At 39.6% G+C, this 23,203-nt stretch overlaps 1 protein-coding gene across 1 annotated transcript in view; it reads right to left on the bottom strand.

Annotated features, from left to right (window-relative positions):
- FMR1 (fragile X messenger ribonucleoprotein 1) overlaps positions 1-9,534 on the bottom strand; it is a gene marked incomplete in the record, with an annotated part of 28,822 nt that extends 19,288 nt beyond the window's left edge. Inside the window, 2 exon segments of the mRNA XM_072431517.1 lie at positions 2,436-2,488; positions 9,242-9,534. Of these exon segments, the coding sequence (XP_072287618.1) occupies positions 2,436-2,488; positions 9,242-9,292 (104 nt within the window).
- Between the last annotated feature and the right edge of the window lie 13,669 nt (positions 9,535-23,203).

The following is a 23,203-nucleotide window of genomic DNA, read 5'->3' as shown; positions in this document are numbered from 1 at the left end:
ATATTGGTGAGCCATCATTTAATGTCTATTGGTGCATTCCCTTTGCTAATGAGCCTTCCTAGCACCAACCAATATGTGGATATGAATGTTTCAGCTTGTAATTTGACTATTTCTTGCAAGTACACTTCTTGCCATGACATTTCTGTAAGGACAACTTAACTGAATCTTGAATCATTCATCAGAAATGTGTATGAGTATTGTTCATACGCAAAAAAAAAAAAAGTTTTTGAATGAATATTCAACAACTCCTGATCGAGTGTGTCACCACAACCTTGAAAGATGATTTAGTGACCTACTTTTTACTTTGCATTTGCATATACATTATAAAAACCTTGGTATTCATCCTAGACGCACATTTTAAGAGGTAGAGTCAGGGTGAAAAATCTATGAATAATAATATACAGTATTTATATAGCGCCAATATATTACGCAGCGCTGTACATAGTCCATAGTAATGTCACTAGCTGTCCCTCAAAGGGGCTCCGTACCACAGTCATATGTTTTTAATACAGTCTAAGATCAATTTTAGGGGGAAACCAATTAACTTATTTATTTACTTTTGATTAATTTTTTTTACAATGTAGGCTTTAATTCTTAGGCATTACTCCCTGAAATATGTCCAATATTTATTACATTTAACAATAAACTAAAAAAAACACAAAAAATAGTAGTGTATATATATATATATATATATATATATATATATATATAGATATAGATATAAATTTATTTATATATTAAATAAAGATTTTTTTGTATTGGACTCAATACAGGTATTTTGTGTTGAATCCAATACAAAATTATTTGACTTTCCCGCCTCTCCTCCCGTCCGCACCGACGTCACTGGGAAACCACGGAGAACGTATCTGCATTCGCCCGCTGAAGATCGGAGAAGGAGGACGTGTCCCCAGGACCTGCGGGGACCTGCAGGACACCGGGGGACCCCGATGGAACAAGTTAAGTGTTTTTTTTTTTCTATTTTTAAGTTTTAAGCGACCGGAGTGTTTTGGGATTACCACTTTTTGCAGGTAAAATCCACCCCGAGTGACACTTGGGATTACTGCTTAGTGACACTAGGGATTACTGCTTATGGGGGGTTAACCTAACCGCGTGTTTTTGGAATGTGGGAAGAAACCGGAGTACCCAGAGGAAACCCACGAAAACGCAGGGAGAACATGCAAACTCCATGCAGATAGTGTCCTGGCTGAGATTCGAACCTGGGAGCCAGCGCTGCAAAGGCTGGAGTGCTAACCACTGAGCAACCATATACTTTTATAAATCTAGGTCAATTACTACCTGCTGTTCCTCCAGTCCCAGAAATTTACACAGCTTTACCCTGGCATTCCCCTCCCTAGAATGAGAGGAAACCTGCCTACACAGAAGCAGGACACTATTTATAAAGCGCCGACATATTACGCAGCGCTTCGCAAAGTCCACAGTCATGTCACTAACTGTCCCTCAAGGGGGCTCACAATCTAATGTCCTTACCATAGTCATATGCCTTTATTACAGTCTAAAATCATTTTTTTTTTTTTGGGGGGGGGGGGGGATTTATCTAGCTGCATGTTTTTGGAATATGGGAGGAAACCAAAGTCATACAAACACAGGGAGAACCTAACTCCATGCCATGCAGGTAAGAGACCTGGCTAAGATTTGAACCTGGGACCTAGCATTGCAAAGACCAAAGTACTAAAGTCTGTGCCACTATCTGGGACCGGCATAAATTCCAAGCCAAAATGTAGACAAATCGTACACTAAATAGCATAATAATGCTTCAGGTAATACCAGAATTTAGGGTTTATGCTGAAGTGTCACTTTAATTCAGTGAATACAAATGGAAGATAGAATTAAGAAAAATAAGGGCTATTTCAGACCCTTCGTGAGCTGCAGTGTTCTACCTGTCTCAGTGGGAATCACTTTTAGCAGGCAACTGCACAAGGCTGCGGATTATAAATGGACAAGTCGCTATTGGTTGTGCGGACGTGAATTGAAGATTTAAACCACAGTCACTCCCAGTTAGAGCAGAAGTTTGCAGTGCACCCATGGCCAGCCATTCGGTTTCACATGTGGATGTGAAAGGGCCCTAAAACTCCCATTTTTCTTTTTTAAACAACTCTTTTAATACTTACCTATTTTGCAGCAATGGTCTCTTTGACTTCACATTATTGTGGCCAGAGGATAATGGGGTTGTCTGTACACAGGGGGAGACACTGATGAGTTGTGCAGGCGATTTAGCTCACACAAGCAAGACAGCACAAGCACAAGTAAGACACCCCCACCTCTCTTTTATTGGTTTGGTTGGCATTTGCTACTACTAAGTTAGGATTACACAGCAGAAGGCAGGAAAAAAACTAGTAAATTTACATTTGACTTCAATTTAACTGTAATTCTAAAAAAATACTAAAAAGCCAACTGCCAAGAAACCAGCTACTTACTTATTTTCAAAAGTAACTGTTATGGAATCCTCGTGCACATCTTTCACAAAGGCCTAAAAAAAAAAAAGAAATACAGCTTATTAAAAGAAAATGTTTACTGAAAATACTCGTAGACATGTAAACATGTAGTTTATGGCATTTAGAAATAAGAGAACTTTAATTTTACTAAAAAACTCATAAAACAACTATAAGGGCAGATAAAACAAAACATACTGTCATCAACATTTACATGGTGACCGGTGAGAAATCTTCTTTGTTCCAACAAATTCCTAACTGAAAAGTAGATTATAAAGTGTGGAACTTCTATAACAGGGGTGACCATAACATAACAACAAACCTCCATCGCAAGAAGCTGTTAGATATATGGGGTAAACTTGAAATAAATCATTGCTCAATGATAAACTTTAAAAAAATATATATATTTAAACCACAGACATCACAATGGTGTCCGTTAGTTACCGGTATTGATGAAATTCCAATTAAAATGTTAACACGTGGTATTCCTAGGCAGTTGAATTATTTATTCATTAATCAAATCTAGATTACATGAAATCCAGTATGGAGCCCAACACAATGTTTTTTTATAATATATATGGCTGCTTAGTAAAATGGAATGGAAAATCCTGGCAATAAAAATTTAAGACACAAGTATTTGATTCTACTGTTATATCAGCATTTGTGGTCTTGATTTCTACATGTTAAAGCTGTACAATGTCACTTGTTATGTTTAGAGATGCTCCACAAGTTGGCAAACAGAGAAAATCAGATCTGAAGGTTCATGAATAAAGAAGAAACGAGAGAAAAGAAAAAACGTAGATACAGCAATGTTGAGTTATGGCTGGTCTTTAGACCATGTGTACAATGGTCACTTCAAGAATCTGTATAGGAACAAGGAAACAAGAAAGGTTTTTTACTTCTACAAAGCTCAGGTTTTCATTGTCTTGTCACTACCTGCAATTCCCATACTCCTGTCATTACCTGCAATTCTATATATTTGTTGAATAGTGATGTTACTTATGTCCAATGAGTCACTGTATTGTTTTGAGATAAAGAACAAATGACAGCGAGGGTGAAACCACAAAACATTATATGAACACCAATTTACACAAGCATTTATTTTTTCAAACGTTGTATAACCGATAAATTGACAAAAACAAATTGCAATTACTTTATAACATAGTTATATGTTTATCTTCTCAAAGGCAAGTGTAGACAAGCAAAGAACTTCTTTAGAGCTTTTGGTATTTGCAATAGGCGATACAGTGCATCTCCAAAAACTGGTTATGTTTCTCTCCATGTTTGAGTATAGGAGAATAAAAGAAAACATTTGATTGGATGTTATGGGAATATAGAAATAATATGCAAGCCAAAAAACTTCTTTTTATTTTTTAGTAACTGCAAAAAGTGATGACTATATCTAAAAGCTAGAGAAATAGCAGAGCATAAGTGCTCAATAAAACTCCTAATAGTATTTTACCAGGCACCAACTCTTGATTATGTCCACCTAAAGGATTTCTAAAGGCTGGTATTATAGGACCAAGAGGAATACTGTACAACCTGCTGCTGTCAATTAAATTGTTACTTCCCTAGACATCTTCAGAAGAAAGATCTTAGCACCTATCATTTTGCAAGGTAAGTTGGATATCTGGTTTCCAGCTGCACTCAGTCAGCGTTAAAACTAGATTTTTTTTTTTTTTGCCGGGTGGGAAGAAATTGTAGGTGGGTGTCAGCCCATTTATCGTGACCAAACTCTTTAGTAAACACCCAAAAATAGCCAGGTGGTTACTGAAAAGAGCCAGGTGGTGCAACCGGCTAAAAGGGGCTGGGGGGAACACTGTCAGTGCTCCCTTCTGCCTGCCTCTACTTTATCATACTTAAAGGTGCAGAGTGCAGGTGCAGATACAGTGCAGATACAAACATCCACTGTTCCTGGCAAAAAAAAACAATCTCTTTAGAAAGATTTTCATTTCAACTTTGTGGACTACAACAGTACTAGCAGCAAGACCGGTAAGTAACTTCAGTGTTCCCCCTAGCCCCCTTCAGTCAGGTGCTGTTTTAGGGTGGTTGTTGATGAGTTGGCTCACAATACAGGGACTGCCACCCAGCCTAAACAAAATTTCTGGGTTTAACACCGAACTTTTATTCTGCAAGGATCTGCTGGTTTCAACTGGCACACTGCTGCTTTAATCGTATTCTAAAGTCAACATCTTCACTTTTCTTACAGTTTTGATAAATAGATAAAAAACAAGATGGTTTCTAAATTTCCTCTAACCACTTTTCAGCAATTGTACATGATTCTATCAAAGTGCCTGCAACTGATGGAGCAACAATGGGAAGAGGCTTTGGGGGACTGGTCACACACTTTTGGAGAAGGCAGTATGTTTCCCTTTATAAGTGCATTTACACTGTGCCATGTGAATGTGCCATCTGTATGAATTATAAATTGCAAAGTGTTCTCCCCAGATCTTTTAGCCAGGTACACCACCCGGCTACTGAAGAACTAGTTCATAATACAGGGGCTGTCACCCACCTACAGTTTCTTCCCACCAAGCTTAAAAACAATTCTGGAAAGAATACTGGCATATATATGCACATCATATACACAAGCATGAATATTGTCTTCCTGCTGTGTTCTTGGAAGTTACCAATGAGTACAAATAGGTTTATCCCCATTACATCTCGGTGCCTCCTTACACGTAATGTAAATAGTACATTTTGAAAGACGTTGGTTCTTATATTTATATGTTTGAAATGCAATGCAGAAATTAGAAGGCAGTGTATCAATAACCTAAGGCAATGGTGTCCTGCCAAGTATGGAGATTACATGATTTAGGTGCCCATCCTAAAAAGAGGAGTGTTACATATTAGGTGAAGATTGAGGCAGCAAGACTAGATATGGTAGGATTAGAGGTGGCGAGGATTTCCCGCTTTGTTTCCCCAGCAGACAGAACAGGTGAAGATGGCATGGCTGCTGTTGACTAGAGGATGAAGATGTGGCCGGATCCGTTTCTCTTCCAAGCAGAGTACATGAATAGTGGCACTTCTGCAGCAAAATGAAGCGGATGGGGATGATGCCCAGTAAAATTTGCTTGGCAAAGACAAAAGGTGGTACTGCTACTGTTAATGGGGAGGATGTCCATGTCTTTCCTCTGCCAGGCAGTAATTGTTGAAGACAGAAATGATGCAGATAAGAAAGATGGGGATTAAAAAGTGCTGATGCTCAAATCTGTCCACCTGCCAGGATAAACAGGTGGATGATGACCCTGCTACAAGCAGACACAAAAAAGCTGCCCTGACTCTGGGGATTACAGATGAGATGCTAGGGAATACGAGATTGTAATGATGCCCAGATATGACTCTCCACCAGGCTGAGTAAGTGAAAAAGATGCTGCTGCCAATGAAGAAGATGTTGGGGACAGGACATAGGGATTAGGAACAAGTAGAATGGGGACATTCATATCTAGATGACAGGACAGGTGGTGATGAGTAGAATGGAAATAGCAATATTGGAAATAGGGATGAGGACATAAGATAATGGTGCTGAGGTTCATTTCCCTGGTTGGCAGGACCATTGGAAGATGGTACAACTAATGAAGAAAACTGGCCCAACTTCCTGCCACACAAGATAGATGAAGCAAATGCTGCTGCTATGTAGGACGGGGATCAGAGATGGGTAGAAGAGGGGCACTGGAAGGGGTCTTTAGTCTTGCCAGGCAGATCAGGTAGAAAACATCAGACAAGACTTTAGAAGATGGAAGACTGAAGATTACAAAGATAGAGAATATGGAATAGAAGATAATTATGTTTTTATTTGGGGGGGTATGCATCAGACAGGTCAAGTGGGGAGGACACAAAATGTGGAGTTAGGGGATAAGAAATGTGGATGGGTGAGGATGGAGATGGGCATAAGAAATTAGGACAGGTGAAGATGGCCTAATGATGAGAATAGGGATTACAAATGAGAAGGATGAGGATAAGGAATGAGGTTAGATGAAGATAGAGATGAGGACAAGTGAGAATGAAGATAACGAGCCTGGGGATGAGAAAAGAGGAGAGGTGAAGATGGCAATGATGATGAGGATGGAGATTAGGGATGTGGAGGCTGGAGGGGGTTGAAATAAGGTAAAGATGGCACTGATAAGAACAGAGATGAGGTGGTTTGGGATGAACAATGAGGATGGAGAATATGATAAGGATAGAGATGAGGGATGTGGGTTGGGGAGGATGAGAAATAGGGACAGGTGAGAATGGCACAGGGTTTAGAAATATGAAGGATTTGGAGGGGGAAGATAGGTGAAAGTGGCACTACTGATAATAGAGTTAAGAAGGATGGGAAATGAGGATAGCAATAATGGGGACTAGAGATGCAGACTGATGAGGATGGTTGATGAGGATAAAGGATGGGTAGAAAGAAGATGGGAATTAGGAGTACAGAGAATACCCATGCTTTTCTTTCTGAAAGGTAGAACATGGCACTGTTGTTGCTGAAAATAGGGATTGAAGATGTGGAGTATGAGGAAATAAATGATGGTAAATTGCTGCTGATGAGGAGGATGAGAACAAGTGAAGATGGCACTGATGATGAGGATGGGGATGTGGAGGTTAGGGAGGATGAAAAATGAGGACAGGTGAAGATGACACAGATGAGGAGGATGAAGATGGCACTGATGATGAGGATGGGGATGAAGGATGTGAAATGGGGACAGGTAAGGTTGGCACTGATGATGAGAATGGAGATGAGGGATGTGGTGGATGATGAGGACAGGTGGAGAGGGCACTGATGATGGGGTTTGGGGATGAAGATAAGGACAGGTGAAGATGGCACTGATAATGATGAGGATGGAGATGAGGGGTGTGGAGGATGAGGACAGGTGAAGATGGCAATGATGATGAGGATGGAGATGAGTGAGGATAGCACTGGTGTTGGAGATAAAGGATGAGAATTGGGGACAGGTGAAGATGGCAGTGATGTTAAGTGTGGGGATGAGGGATGTGGAGGATGAGAAATGGGGACAGGTGAGGGCGGTACTGATGTTGATGAGGATGGGAATGAGGAACGAAGATGAGGACAGGTGAAGATGGCAATGATGATGAGGATAGAGATGAGGATAAGGTATGGGGACAGGTGAGGATGGCACTGATGAGGAGTATGGGTGGTGATGAGGCATGTGGAGGATAATGATGGGGATGAGGCATGTGGAGGATGAGAATTGGGGACAGGTAATGATGAGGATGGAGATGAGGGATGTAGAGGATGAGAATTGGGGACAGGTGAAGTTGGCTCTGATGATGATGATGATTAGGATGGGGATAAGAGATGTGGAGGACGATGATGAGGACAGGTGAAGACAGCACACTGGTGCTGCGTGCAGACAGGTGATGATGGCACTGATGATAAGGATGGGGACGTGGCGGATGAGGGGTGAGAATTGGGGACAGGTGGGGGTGGCAGAGATAATGAGGGAGGATGATGATGAAGACAGGTGAAGACCGCACACTGGTGCTGCGTGCAGACAGGAGAGGAAAGCACTGAAGATGATGGGGATGAGGGATGTGAAGGATGATGATGACAGGTGGAGACGGCACTGGTGAAGGGGTTGGGGGATGAGGAGGATGATGATGGTGACAGGTGGAGAGGGCACTGAGGATGGGGTTGGGGGATGAAGATGAGGACAGGTAAAGATGGCACTGATGATAATGAAGATGAGGATGATGATGATGAGGACAGGTGTAGCCAGCACTAATGATGAGGGGTGTGGAGGATGATGATAAGGGTTAGGAAGGGAATGAGGATGATGATGAGGACAGGTATAGCTGGCAATGATGATGAGGATTAGGAAGGGCATGAGGATGATGATGTGAGCAGGTGTAGCTGGCACTGATGAGGGATGTGGAGGATGATGATGAGTATTAGGAAGGGGGTGAAGATGAGGGTGATGATGAGTATTAGGAAGGGGATGAAGATGAGGAGGATGATGATGAGGATTAGGAAGGATATGAGGTTGAGGACAGGTGTAGTCGGCACTGATACTGAGGACTAGGAAGGTGATGATGAAAATGATGATGAGGACAAGTGTAGCCGGCACTTATGATGAGGGATGTGGAGGATGATGATGATGATTAGGAAGGGGATGACGATGATGAGGGATGTGGAGGGTAACAATGAGGTTTAGGAAGGGAATGATGATGATGAGGACAGGTGTAGCCAGCACCGATGATGAGGGATGTGGATGATGAGGATTAGGAAGGGGATGATGAGGATGAAGATGATGATGAGGACAGGTGTAGCCAGCACTGATGATGAGGGATGTGGAAGATGATGATGAGGATTAGGAAGGGGATGAAGATGAGGGATGTGGAGGATGATGATGAGGATTATGAAGGGGATGATGAGGATGAAGATGATGATGACAGGTGTAGCCAGCACTGATGATGAGGGATGTGGAGGATGATGATGAGGAAGGGGATGATGAGGATGATGATGATGAGGAGGACAGGTGTAGCCAGCACTGATGATGAGGAGGACAGGTGTAGCCGGCACACTGGTGTTGCATGCAGCCAGGGGAGGAATGCAATATGAATGGAGGGAGGGGAAGTTTGCAAGTCATTATGTGCACATCCAGGCCCAGCCTTACACTCATTCTCCCGTGTGTGATTGGAGAACCTGTGACTCTCCATCCGCTGGGGAACTACAAATGGCAGCCAAGCTTCTCATACACGGCATGCTGGCACTTGTAGTTCCTCCAGAGATGCTGCAGCTTACGCAACGCTCTATGTTGGGCCGAGGTGGACGCAAGAGGCCTCACCTTGTAGAAGGCTCCATTGGAGCCCCGCACCTCCACCACCAGCTCCTCCATGTTGCTCGGCGCGATGGCAGCGGCTAAGGCGGTCCCTGCAGGCCTCTGTCTCCCTCGTCAGTGGCTTGAGCGCAGCATGAGGCCCGCCGGCCGCCCCCTCCTCCACCTCCTCCCGGGAAATGAAAGCGAAACGGGCCCCCGCCTGGCACAGGATTCCCCCTTGCCCGTCTCGAATGTAAACATTAAACCGCGATCACGTGACGGAGGCCGCGGCTTCGATCACGCCCATTCACACATACGGCATGTGCAACCTAACCTGCTTGCATCGTTCCGACCGTGATGTCACGGACGATTGACAACGCCGTAAACCAATGGGAAAAAAGACTAGGCGGGAAAGTGACCAATTATTAGACGCAGTTGGCGGCGTTATACATTTATATGTAGTTGGCAGAGGCTTCTGTACTGACGTCAGGAAAGGGGGGGTGAGGGGAGGGGTGGAGGTTGCCATGGAGGTGAGGGAGCAGACAGGGGTGTGGCTGAAGAGCGCGTCTGGCGGCGGGAGAGGAACGCGAGGGATGGGGTGTGAGCTGGGAGGATAGGGAGCCGTGTATGTGTGTATACTGGGGATACAGCTCATTAGTCTGGTGGGGTTATAAATCACCAGGGCAACCAGAGACGAGGAGATATTGATTGGAAATCTTGGCAGACATGTAGCAGTTATAAGGGACAAATAATTGGGTTCCTGGTGCACCAGGCCAGGCTTTTATAGGTAACAGCCCTATATACCCTCTCATATTCCCCCCATTACAAGCTGTGTAATAGGGGAGTGCATTGGAATGTGACAATCTGCTGGCTCATACAACAGGAAGTCAGAGGAAATCTCCTAAAATTTGTCAACAAGGAGAATGCCAAAGCTATCCTGGAGGTTTCCTGTAGCGGGCCGTCCTGTTATCTGGACAGAGGAAGTACTGGGCACCGTCATCTTCTTCCTGCTTCTGCCTACATCACCTGATCTCACACTGCGCAGGTCCGAAATTGAGTGATGAAACTGCTGTAAATGGGGAATAAAAGAGTACTGATCTCATTGCGCATGTGTGAGATTGGCAGATAACCCCCTCCCCCGCAAGGGTTTATATAGCGTCAACATATTATGCTGTATATCAAATAGGGGTTGCAAATGACAGGTGAATACAGTGATACAGGATGGGAAGGACCCTGCCCGGAAGAGCTTACAATCTAGTAGCTGGGGGAATTTACACACACAATAGGATGGGAGATATGTAGTGGTGGGAAGTAGTGATGGTTTCAAAAGACAGAAGAAGATGGGTAGGCAAGTTTAAAAAAAAATGGGTTTTGAGTGCTCTTTTAAATGAGCAGAAAGTAGAAGCAATTTGTATAGAACGAGGAAGACAATTCCAGAGAGTCAGGGAAGCTCTAGAAAAGTCGCGTGTGTGATGAGGTTATGAATGAGGAAGTTGCGCGCTTCCATTGAAGAAAGGGCTCTTTCTGCGCATGGCTAATCTCTGTGACATTATTATCCCAGGAAAATCTGCATTCCTGTTCTGTCTTTATTGCTGCGGCTAAAGACAGAAGGGAAGGGACTCCTCATCAGAAGGTATTATTTAACTTACATAAAAGGGTTCTTTACCCATTTATGTAAACATTTTGAGTTTAGGTCCAGTTTAAGTTGACTGTGGCAGCATGAAAGCAGAACTCCAGCAACAAAATAAAAAAAAAAATAATTGACCCCTGCAATGTCCCCCTCGCTGTGAATTGGTGTAAACACCGTGAGTGGTTGTGAACAGTACAGCTAATGTCACAAATACCAGGAGGCTTCAGGCTCCTCCTCCTGCGCATGCTTAATGTAGAAAAGTGTTGATCTTACACGTGTACAGTGCACTTTTTTTTTAAGGTGTACAGGAGAAAAAATCACCCCATCTCTCACTGCACAGGCAAGAAAAAATATTCGGTTAGTTCACTAAACTAAATTCCAGAGCTGTGGAATATCAGTGCCGTGGGCACCTGGAGTTGCATTTTGCATAAATCCACTGACTCCTAATAGATTTAAATTGTAATAAAGACATCCAGTATGTAAAATATCCTTTTTCTCAGATAATAGTAATAATAAAGTACTGCTGTAAGAATAAAGCCCAGTGAGCAGTTCACTAGTGTAAAGTCCAGCATCTAAAATTCGTACATTATTTTAATCTGCACTATAGTTCAATACAAAAAGTGTATTCATTTAATTTTAATAGTGTTATGTTTTAACAAGTTTATTTCAGAGTATAAAAAAGTAACTATTGTCAGCTTTAGGACCAATTCTATAGAAGTTTAAAACTTCCTGAGCACATTAAAAAATGATTACATTAATAAACTTGGGTTTAACATTTACTAGAATTAGGCATTACAAATATATTCTACATGTGCGTTCCCTGTGTGTCCACTTTGCACATTGAAAGCAGAGGTGATGTCTATCCCCTGTGTGCATGAGGAATGTAATAAATGAAGATTCCCCTCATTTCCCCTGCAGTTTAACTGTATATTGCTCACAGATGTACCCAGAGCTGGATCACCCAAGGTGACCTTGGTACCTGCCTAGGGTCCAACAGGTGTTCAGGGAACCCGACTGCAGTATCAACATATGCTTCTACTCAGATCTGTAAGTTAGCACACCTATGCACGCCATCCAACTACAAGGCAATCGGTCCCTTGGAGCTTTCTTGCCTGGAATTGTATGACTGCTCATGAAAACTGTCCATAGCATAACACATTCTTGTTTATCCAGAGATATTCAAAGTGGACCCAAACTCAAAATTTGTACTTTACATTAAAGTGTAGACAACAGTTTTATATAAAGTAAAAATGTTTTTTTTATTAAGTGTTTAATGTTTTTTTAAGTGCAGCACCTCCCCTTTCTGTTTTGATCGCCCCGGCAATCAAGACTTTATGGAAGCGTAGAGCCCCCCTACGTCACGCATCCTGGGAGGCTCTGGCTGCTCCTGTACATGCCCTAGATCAGGGACCTTGTCTTTAATGGGATTTTATTGATGAATCAGGGGCATAGTCTCAAAATCAGGCACAAGCCAAACGTTGGAAAAGACTGGGAGCAGACATGATCAGGAACAGGAGAGCTGGTAAAGCAACAGGGAGATAAGTAGGAGCACAGGAACTCTGGGACCACAGGAACACACACAAGGTCACAGAGATCATCAGAGGCTCCTGGGGTCATGGAGTTTAAAAGGGGCACTTGGTTGGGGAGGGAGCACAACAGCAGGCATGCTTATGGAAGTGGCCCATCTCTAGATTGAGGTGTATGGTAAGTGACAATGTTTACAGGGTGCTACAACGTGTGTGTCTTTGTGATTGGCTCGCAATCCTGGCTTGCCTGGTTGTCAGAAGCTCTCCTAAAGGCTTTCTCTATATTTCCTCACCCGTGAATCCCATGGTGCAAACACTTACACTAAGTAATCAGATGGTGGAGAGAGCTAACTATTGGGCAAATTGCCCAAAATCCCTGGGGATACACTTAGATACGGCATACAGAACATGCAAGGCCAAAACTATGCAGCATATCATATGTGAACAAAAATAAGAACATTAATGATATTAATAAAAATGAACACATTTTACCTAAATTAAAATTGACTAATATTTTTGTATTTACGTATAAATGTTAATATGTGTTGATCCAAAAAAAATATCACAGAAAGGGTTTGAAGGTTTGTGATCTCTTTTTGGATTACCACATTATGATACATATTGCTACGTTATGATACATTATGATACATACTTGAGTTGTTATTGGCTGTGACATTCTGCCTATATATATATACAGAAAATGCACCACTTCTCCTGGAAAATTGTTCCAAATACAAATGCATTGGTTTTGTCATGTTTATTTCTTTTGTTGACACAAAAAGGCTGAGACATTCCACACGAAACGTCAAAAACAATGGCCTGAACAAAATTATTGCCATTCTCAACCTAATACTTGGTAGCACACTCTTTGGAGGAAATACTGATGAAAAACTGATGTTAATCACTTTCTGTAATAATTAATGAGTCTTTTACATCTATCTACTAGAATTTTGGACCACTCTTCCTTTGCTAGCTGCTCCTCGTCTCTTAGATTTGAAGGTCTGTGTGTAACACTCTGAGCATGGAGAAGAGCAAAGAATTGTCTGAGGATTTTAGAACCAAAATTATAGAAAAGCATGGACAATCCCAAGGCCACATGTCTATTGCCAGAAATCCTAATGTTCCTGTGTCCTGTGCACAACATTGTAAAGAAGTTTACAGCCCATGGCATTGTAACTAATCTCTCTGGATGTGGATGAAAGAGAAAGATTGATGATATGCTAAAACTCATCTATGGAAGCTGCAATCCTCCTGGGAGAATGTCCTCTGGACAGATAAGGCAAAAATACAGCCAAGTAAAGAAATAAACATGACAATCCCAAGCATTTGTAACTGCAACAATTTTTTCGGAGAAATAGTTCATTTTCTGATATCACAGGGGTGTCAATATTTTTGGCCATGACTGTACACACACACACACACACATATATATATATATATATATATATATATATATATATATATATATACTGTATGCTGTAATGCTGTAAAGTAGAAATACTTTCACAAATAGAAGTGTTATTAGTTTATTTTTGTCAATTACAATCCAAAATGAATGAGCAGAAGATAAGTCTAAATCAAATTAGTATTTGGTGTGCCTTTGAAACAGTTTCAATTCTTCTATGTACACTTGCACACATTTTTCGAAGAAACTCGACCGGTAGGTTGTTCCAAACATCTAGAAGTACTGTGGATCCTTCTGACTCCTCATGTAATCCCATTGAGTGTTTCTGGGATTACATGAGGTGTCAGAAGGATCCACAGTTGAGATCAGGGCTCTGTGTGGCCCATACAGCTTCCATGACTTCACCATGCTTTACTGTTTCCTGCTGACACTCAATATTGTACTATTTTCCAGCAGTTTGGCAATTTAACTATCGCTTGCTACAGCCAACTATTTCATATTTTGACTTGACCTGAGCAGCTACTGCCATTTGTTTGCAGCCTAGCTCTAATGTTTTCATGTATAGTTGAGTCTATTGGCTTTGTTACCTTATCATAGGTATATATTTTTGGCCACAATTCTTCTATGTAGACCTCTTGTGGCCAGACTCCTCTGGTCAGTGGATGGGTGTTTCTGGTTTCCACAGATTTCTGTCAGTTCTGAGCTAATGGCTCTGCTGGACATCTTTCGATCTGGAAGGGGAGTAAGCACGCTTGTCTTTCATCTGCTGTACTAAATTTGCTTTACCAAACACTGTTTACTGTCCTCAAATTTGCACAGTTCTAATGTATTGTACATGCTATTATTATGTTGTATGTGTTGTATTTATACTATTCTGGGAAATTCGTGAAGTTTGATTTAAAGATTGTTGTGTTTTTTTTTTTGAGAGTTTGTGTATTAGGGCTTATTTGTAACCAAAACAGTTCTTTATAATTGTTTTGTTATTGCTTTGAATTCTTTGGGAATATTTTAGATTTTAAATGTAACTTTTCATAGTCACACTTTTTCAACTTCTGATCAAATTGATTCGTGAAAGTTCTGACTTGTTCTGCCTACAATTTATATGTTAAAAATCAACTCCAAACTACTAACTGTACAATAAATTAGTAGGCTGTAATACTGAAAGTTACATACAAGAGTATCATACAATATTACTGTTTTTGGATTAGTGTTTTACAGATTGGTTTTAACACTTTTATTGATATATTTAACTCTTATTTTGTGAACAAAAAAGACATATGTATTTTTTTAAAAACAGTAAAGTCATTGTTTTTACAGTTAAAGTTTATAATTAATTAATTTAAATATTAGGATGGGGTACTTGATGGATAAAACACCAAGCCTATAACATTGCTAATATAGACAGTTTTTCCACAGACAATCATCTAAAGAAGATTTATTCCAACTTGTTGTTGAATCACTAGGACAAAAAGTGAAGGAAAATTTCCCCAGTGGTACACAGCAAAAAAAAATATTAGTTGCAGAGAGATTAAATTTATTACCTTTTAAAGAGTACATTATGAGTCACATATAAATACCAAATACATGTACTACCAACCATATGGATTTATGGGTTTATTCTTCAGTATATGCATTATTATAAACATATTTGCCATTTCATGCTATTGTATTAGGTTATAATTACATCTGTACTATAGCATATGGTAATCTTAAGAGATTTGTTTGGGATTAAAGTGAATATGAAGCTGAAATGTTTATTGTTTTTTTTTTATTTATTTGGATAGAGCAGTGAATAATCTCCACTAATTTTTTTAACTAAGTTTTGTGTCTTCACTAGGGTGAGTACCTTCTTTTTTTATCCTGGTATCCATTATCACAGGTACTGAAAATACAGAATGTTAAACCGCCAGCAATACAAGGGAAATCATCTAATAGGGGGACAATTGTGGTTAAAAGTGGTTTAAACCAGAACTAAACTCATTGGTGGGTGGTGAGCTTCTCCATAATCCGCAAGTATACACAGCACACCTGCCAATCATGGCACGTACTTACCCATGTGCAACCACCTTGCAACGATGGTAGATCCAGGACCTGTGATTGCTGCATCCTCAGGAGACACCATCTTCACCGCAAATGCTTCACAATAGACTTCACAAAGGTGATCCTCTTCAGCCACTGGATGAATACTGATGAAGTACTGATGAATATCACAGGAGTGATATTGCCCCTCACACAGGGAGCCTGATTCATCAAGCCAAATCAGAAGCTTTCTTGCGCGCGTAATGACGATCCGAAATCGGACGCCAAAACCCTATTTATCAACCAAATTTTGGCCGGCAAGAATACACTAGCGTATTGTGCCGGCAGTTGTCAACTGAAATGATCGCTCGCTCTGAACTGTGCAACTTCGGCAGCTCGACACTGGCGAGCTTGCATTAAAAGTCATTGTCCCCCTAAAAAATTATTCTTTCTAATGACACACATCTTTCACTTAGCCCTAAATAAAAATGTTTGTAGTGTTCAAACGTTTAAAACATATATATTAGCTAAGAAATAAGCATATTTTCCAATGACCTAATATTTTCAGGTTCGGAAAGAGTTAACTGATTTCAGGCTCCTACCTAAACGCTTACGATGCCGGACCCGAAGATCCACCAAGTGGTAAATTCCATCGAGCTCTGGTGGGCTAGACCTCACTTTTGCCAGCCAGCGGACTAGATCATCCAACCTTATTCTTCTTTGCTTCCATAATTATATATATATATATATATATATATATATATATATATATATATATATATACAAATCAAATACACATACATATAAAAGAGAAATTATAGGAAGAATTAGGCAAGGAGGATTTTTTGGGAATATTGCTTAACATGCTTCAAATTGAAAATCATGGTCATGGTCTTGGCTCCAAGCAACACTCATGGAGGATATTGCTTCTGGTTAAAGGAGGAATCCCCTTTATGTGCTTCCACTACCAAGCTGAGATGAGTAAGTCAATACATAGTGGGCCAAGGTCTAAAATACCATTCAAACCTGCATAAACACCCAGAAAGGCTGGAAAAGCAAGAAAATATGTTTGACACAAAGTGTATTTGTCCCCGGAAGTTTTAAATACTAGTACTATTTGTTTAGTGTAAACACGTAAATAATGTATACAATCCAGTATTTACCCTTGTGAGCGTTTCACTGATGTCTGATTTCTGTACCAAAAACGGTACACTGTTTTCATGAAATTTTGTTTTTTTATATTGTAGACCTGTAACTTACCAAAATATGTCCAAACAAGGGTCTAGTAGATATCCTGAATATAATTAAGTTTGAAACACACAATCGTGTAAAAAACAAAAAAATTACATTTAATAATAAAATTAAATAAAAAACACAAAAATCAGCTTAAACAAGAATGCATAAATAAATAAAAAATACTCAAAACACAGAAAATGCAATAATTCTGTTTACTGTATAATACTAAAATTTTACATTGTAGGCCTATATTTCTTAGCCATAACTCACTGAAATATATCCAATATTTAATAAAATTAATAAATTTCATAATAAACTTAAAAAAACCCCCCACAAAAATCAGTTAAAAAAATAGGGAAACGTAATATAACTGTACAGTAGCTTGTATAATATATATATAATAAAATTGCTGTGCATCAGTGAGATGCATGACATTTTGGCAATGAGCTGGGTAGCCACGCACGAGACCCCTTTCTCTCCTACGTCACTCAGGAGGTGGATTCTGAAGGGAATTCCGGAATCTCCCGTGTCATTTACATTTTCTCACTGGGACGTAAGGACCATGGCTGCGGCCTTAACTGCTTCTACCTACAAGAGGCTGCGTAAAAAATACTTACATGACTTGTGTGTTCTCTGCACATACCGCTTCGCTAAATCTGACAAAAGCATCAAATAGGTGATCTATGTTTGGTAAAATGAGTACCAAACCCCAAGGATTGAGGCAGTACAAACAATTATATTGTTGATGATACAAATATTGTTGAAATTAGAATATTTAAGGATTTATGTTCAATACAAAATAATTGTTTTGCCATAGAAACCCTGTCTGTGAACTGTATTTGTTTATATATTATATATGATTTTCCAGGGTTGGCAAAATATTCCATGAAAGGGATTAATATACCTTTAAACAAATTCTTCCACCTTTGTCTCTTGAACCCTCTCTCTGTCTGAGTATTTTGACATAATATAAAGTGCTAATTAATATATATACAGCTTGATCTACATTAGTTTGCAGTATTGCAAGCAAACACAAAAGCATCAAAACAGTGCAACAAATGTAACAATATATGAATCAATTTTGTAAATGAGTATAATGTAACATAAAAAAGTAGCACTTACCCAAAAGAAGATGATGCATTAAAGATTCAAATTGACCTGTAATGGACTGTAGATGCGCACAGAAGAGGGAACAGGTGCGCGCTAATTAATTGCTATGATCTCACCATTGACAGCTTAACAGATCCTCCTGAATCGCGCAGCTGCAAACTAATCGCCTTAATTGGAGTATTCTCGATCCCTATTGCTCATTTATCAAGGCAGGACTGGCAAGTGAAGGTGCGAGTACTAGCACTCAGCTCTGACTCACGGAAATACGCTTCGTATATCGGCGCGTATATATAGCATATATATATATTGCAAGCTTACGTGCACTTGCTTGATAAATCAGGGTCAGAAACTCAAGCCCTACACTACATGGTGCATACATTTTAAAGGTTAAACAAAAAGTCACCAGGAAGATGGGATTTAGTTTTACATTGCATGTCTCATTTGTCAATTAGTATTACCTCTTTGAGACGTTTTGTTTTTGGAGTTTAGGTACGCTTCCAGAGAGTCTTTCCTTGACTTAGAAATATTATTTTACTTCCTCTTGTGTCTACAGAACAATAAATGAAGAGAAATCTCCCTAGTTAGGTACAGGTTACAATGCATCATAACTATTCCAAACTTTATCCAACATAGTAGTACAAACATTTGATTATAAATACATTTTAATTCACAAAATTAAATAGTTGCCATTTTGCAAATATTCTGCAAATGCTTTAAACCTTTAGCTACTTTTTTTAATTTATATTTACAATAAAAGAAATGTTCTGCAAATAATTCAAGGATAAACTATTGTTCACACACTTGTTTGTTAATTATTCACCTGTGGCAAAATAGTATCTCCTTCCACATGTATTTGGATGAATGGGCTTGATTTAATAAAGCTCCCCAAGGCTGGAGGGGATACACTTTTATCAGTAAAGCTGGGTGATCCAGCAAACCTGGAATGTATTTTTAAAAAGTAATTTGCTATGCAAATGTTTTTGCAAATGTTTTCAATCCTGGACCAGACCCATTCTTGGTTTGCTGGATCACTCAGCTTCACAGGTGAAAGTGTATCCTTTACTTTATACCTTTATACTTTAATAAATCAGGTCCAATGTGTGAGCTCTACTTTACTATACCAAGGCCCAAAACCCCAACATATCTAACAAAAGGTTTTTAAATTGTCATTTGCCAGTTTGTAATTCCCCAGTTTGTATGTACCGTAAGTTATATTTCTGTCGTTAACACTTTTATTTCACTCCATGTTCTTATTTGAATTAATAATGCTCAGAACAAAGGACAAAAAAAATCCTTTATTCTCTCAATTAAGTTCTGCATGTTAGTGGGTCTCTTGTGATATTCCAGCTTCTTGTTATAATTTTCAAGGGGAGCCCATATCTCAGCCTCTGTTATTTGAGACATATCTGGACGTGCCTTGTAATTTTTTGGGTAAAGAGGAATTTTAAAAAGAAATAAGCATTTAATATTTATATATTTTCTGGTTGGTATTAAATTATTCGTAGAACAAAAAAAAAAAATAATTGGAAAATCCTGTTAGGAAAGGTTTCAGGGTCTTTCAAATTTGAAGTATTATGAGCATATAAGTGAAAGAGCAACATAAAGATAATTACATTACACAAGACAGCACTAACTTTTGCTTTTCTTCCAGTTAACCTCTTTTATTGATGTTTCTGTTTTTGGCAGATAACAGTTCCATTGCTCTAAAGACATTTCAATGTAATTTCCTTTTATAAATGACTTACTGAGCCACAGGCTAGTGCATTAAGCAATGATTGTGCTAAAAAAGGAATTAACAAAGCACATAAGGGGCTATAAGAACATTTTTCTTCAGTACTATCATGAATACGGATGAGGTTCAGGTTATTGCTACTATACATTAGTGATAAATCCAGCAGGTTCAAGATTTAAAGTCCTGGTGACTTGTCTATCCCTTCCATATTTGTCCAGAAAAAATAATACAAATATTAATGAATTGCATGACCCCAACTATGACCTGCAGGCTTAGAGGTACACATAAAGAGGTTAGGTAAGTCAGACCTCTCACTATAGGCCTGATTTATCAAAGCTCTCCAAGGCTGGAGAGGATACACTTTCATCAGTGGGCAGCATGGTGGCTCAGTGGTTAGCACTCTGGCCTTTGCAGCACTAGGTCCCTGGTTTAAATCTCGGCCAGAGATGCATGCATGGAGTTTGAAATTTCTCCCCGTGTCTGTGTGGGTTTACTCTGATTTCCTCCAACATTCCAAAATCAGGTAATTGGCTTCCCCCAAAAATTGACCTTAGACTGTAATAGACATGACTATGGTAGGGTCATTAGATTGTGAAAGACAGCTAATGTTGGCACTATATAAATACTAATATTTATATAATCAGCTGGGTAATCCAGCAAGCCTGTAATGGATTTGATCCAGGATTTAAAAAAATGTGCTAACAAATAGCAAATTAATTTTAAGAAATCCTTTCCAGGTTTGCTGGATCACCCGGCATCACTGATGAAATGTTTCATTTTCAGCCTTGGAGAGCTTTAATAAATCAGGGTCTATAAAAGAGGGGGGTGGCACAGAGCAGCTATTTTTTATAATAATATCTGACTCGTGCTGTACACCCAGGGGTGACTGATATATCTTTCAGTGGAGAAATAGCAGCTGTGTGGCCAGATAATTCATGTTGTGAGATCCACTGCAACCACAATGCAATGTAGCTGCCAGAACAAAGTATTTTTCAAACTTTCCCATATAGTATAATGGGAGAGGGTTGGAGCAGGGTTGAGAATACATTACAGCGATATGATAGACCACAAGCCTGAAAGGGTTCTTAAAGCTAAAATTCTGCTTTTAAAATCCATGATCTGATAGGTTCTTTTTGCAGGAAGGGACAGGCGATGTCAGCAATAAAACAGCAATACTTGACTGTATTCCTTCTGAAGGTTTTGAGCTGCACGTGCACAGCTTATTGTAGGAAGCCTGGATACCTGGTAAATCCCAGCTTCCCCTGCAGGTTTCAGGACTAAATGAATTCCTGTGAACTTTGCAGGAATTACATCATTCAAACTAACTGTTATTCTAACAACACTGTTATCCATCCCTCCCCTCAGGCACGTTGTGTTGGCATCACTTTTGATTCTGCCCTCTCATTTACCCCCCATATTTATTACATTTCCAGGTCCTGTCACTTTCACCTGCGCAACATCTCCAAAATCCGCCTCTACCTGTCCCAAGAGACCACCAAACTCCTTGTACACGCTCTTATCATCTCTCATCTGGACTACTGTAACATCTTTCTCTCTGGTATTCCACTAACCCGACTCTCTCCTCTACAATTTATCATGAATGCTGCAGGCAGACTTATCCATCCTTCCCACCGCTCCTCTGCTGCTGAATCTTTTTGTTGTTCTCTTCATTGGCTTCCATTTCACCTTAGAATCAAATTTAAGCTCCTGTGCTTTGCCTTCAAATCCCTACATAGTTCTTGTCCCACTTACCTTTCTGACCTGATAGAAAAATACTCCCCTAGCCGCTCTCTTTGTTTCTTCAGTGACCTACTAATGACTTCCTCACTCATAACCTCGTCACACGCACAGCTCCAAGACTTTTCTAGACCTGCCCCAACTCTCTGGAATGGTTTTCCTTAGACTAGTTGGCTTACTCCTTCTTTCTGCCCATTAAAAAGAGCACTCAAAACCCATCTTTTTAAACTTGCCTACCCGTCTTCTGTCTCCTAAACCCTCACTACTTACCCACCGCTCCATATCTCGCCTCCTATTGTGTGGTACGTCTACATCTCCTATTTTGTAAGCTCTTAGGGGCAGGGTCCTTTCCTCCTCCTGTGTCACTGTATGTATCTGTCTATCATTTGCAACCCCTATTAATTGTACAGCGCTGAGTAACGTGTTGCCACTATATAAACCCTGTTTAAAAATAATAAATGTAATAATTCTGGCCTGGCCAATCAAGATGGCCCAGGATCAAAATCAGGGGAAGACGATATTACCTCTCACGACATAACATGGACAAGTAACTGTAATCAGACAGGTAAGGGTAGTTTATTTCAGAAGGGACATCACCTACTGATTGCAAAATTTTGGAAAAAAAGGGTTTAGTACTGCTTTAGGTTTGATCGGCCAAATAAAAAAATAATTTGCACAACCAAATGTAGTTAGCACGTCATAGAACGCTAGAACGTCATAGAAATTGAGATTCACATCTCATAGACTTCTATAGGATTTGCTCTAGGTTCAGAACTGCCAAATTTCAATCAGAATTCCTCAAACATTTATTAAATGAAACCTGATTACATGTGATCAAATTTATTTGTGAATAGGCCCTTTTTGTTATCTTTTTTCTTTACTTTAATATTTATTCAATTCCCTTTGCATAGCCTGATAGCCTAAGAATACTTTTCTTAATGCTTATTTTTTTTCTTATCTTGTCTTTCTTCATAATCTAGCCTGGCTCCCGTTGTGTTTCTTTTGACAGTGGAAACACTCTGCGTATGTCCCCTCTGATTATAGCTATTTGAAGACCTTCTTCAAATGGCTTTCTAAACTACGATACATACATCTGCTAGCTAATGGCCTGAACTATCTCAGATGATTACTAGTTTTTATGGCTGTGATTTTTTTTATAGCTTTACAGCAATCTTTTTGCTTGGTGCCACCAAAAGATGTTATGCAGCTGGCATATATACTTATTTACAGTTTCATTTATTAAGCAGAACCAGATAATTTTGTACAATGCACAGAATTTAAATGTTGCTCAAAACAGTAACACAGGTTGCAAAATGTCTAAAGTGGCAAGTAAAAGTTTTAAAATTTTTATGAATATTTGTGAAGACTGAAATCTGTCTGTACAATATACAATGTGGAAAATAGTATTATATATGTATACTTATTTCTACAACATTTACAATACATGTATTTATAGTGCAAAAGAATCAGGAATTTGTATAGTTGCCAGCAGAGGGCACTGTATACCTGTGTAATTCAGTGCAATTCTTGTAGTCAGTTGTGTGTGCATTCATATAGTGTGTGTGTATATGTGTATATATAAATATATTAATAA

Source organism: Pyxicephalus adspersus, chromosome Z, assembly GCF_032062135.1.
Source record: "Pyxicephalus adspersus chromosome Z, UCB_Pads_2.0, whole genome shotgun sequence".
In the NCBI taxonomy this organism is placed as follows: Eukaryota; Metazoa; Chordata; class Amphibia; order Anura; family Pyxicephalidae; genus Pyxicephalus; species Pyxicephalus adspersus.
This window is presented reverse-complemented; position numbering and strand designations above follow the sequence as displayed.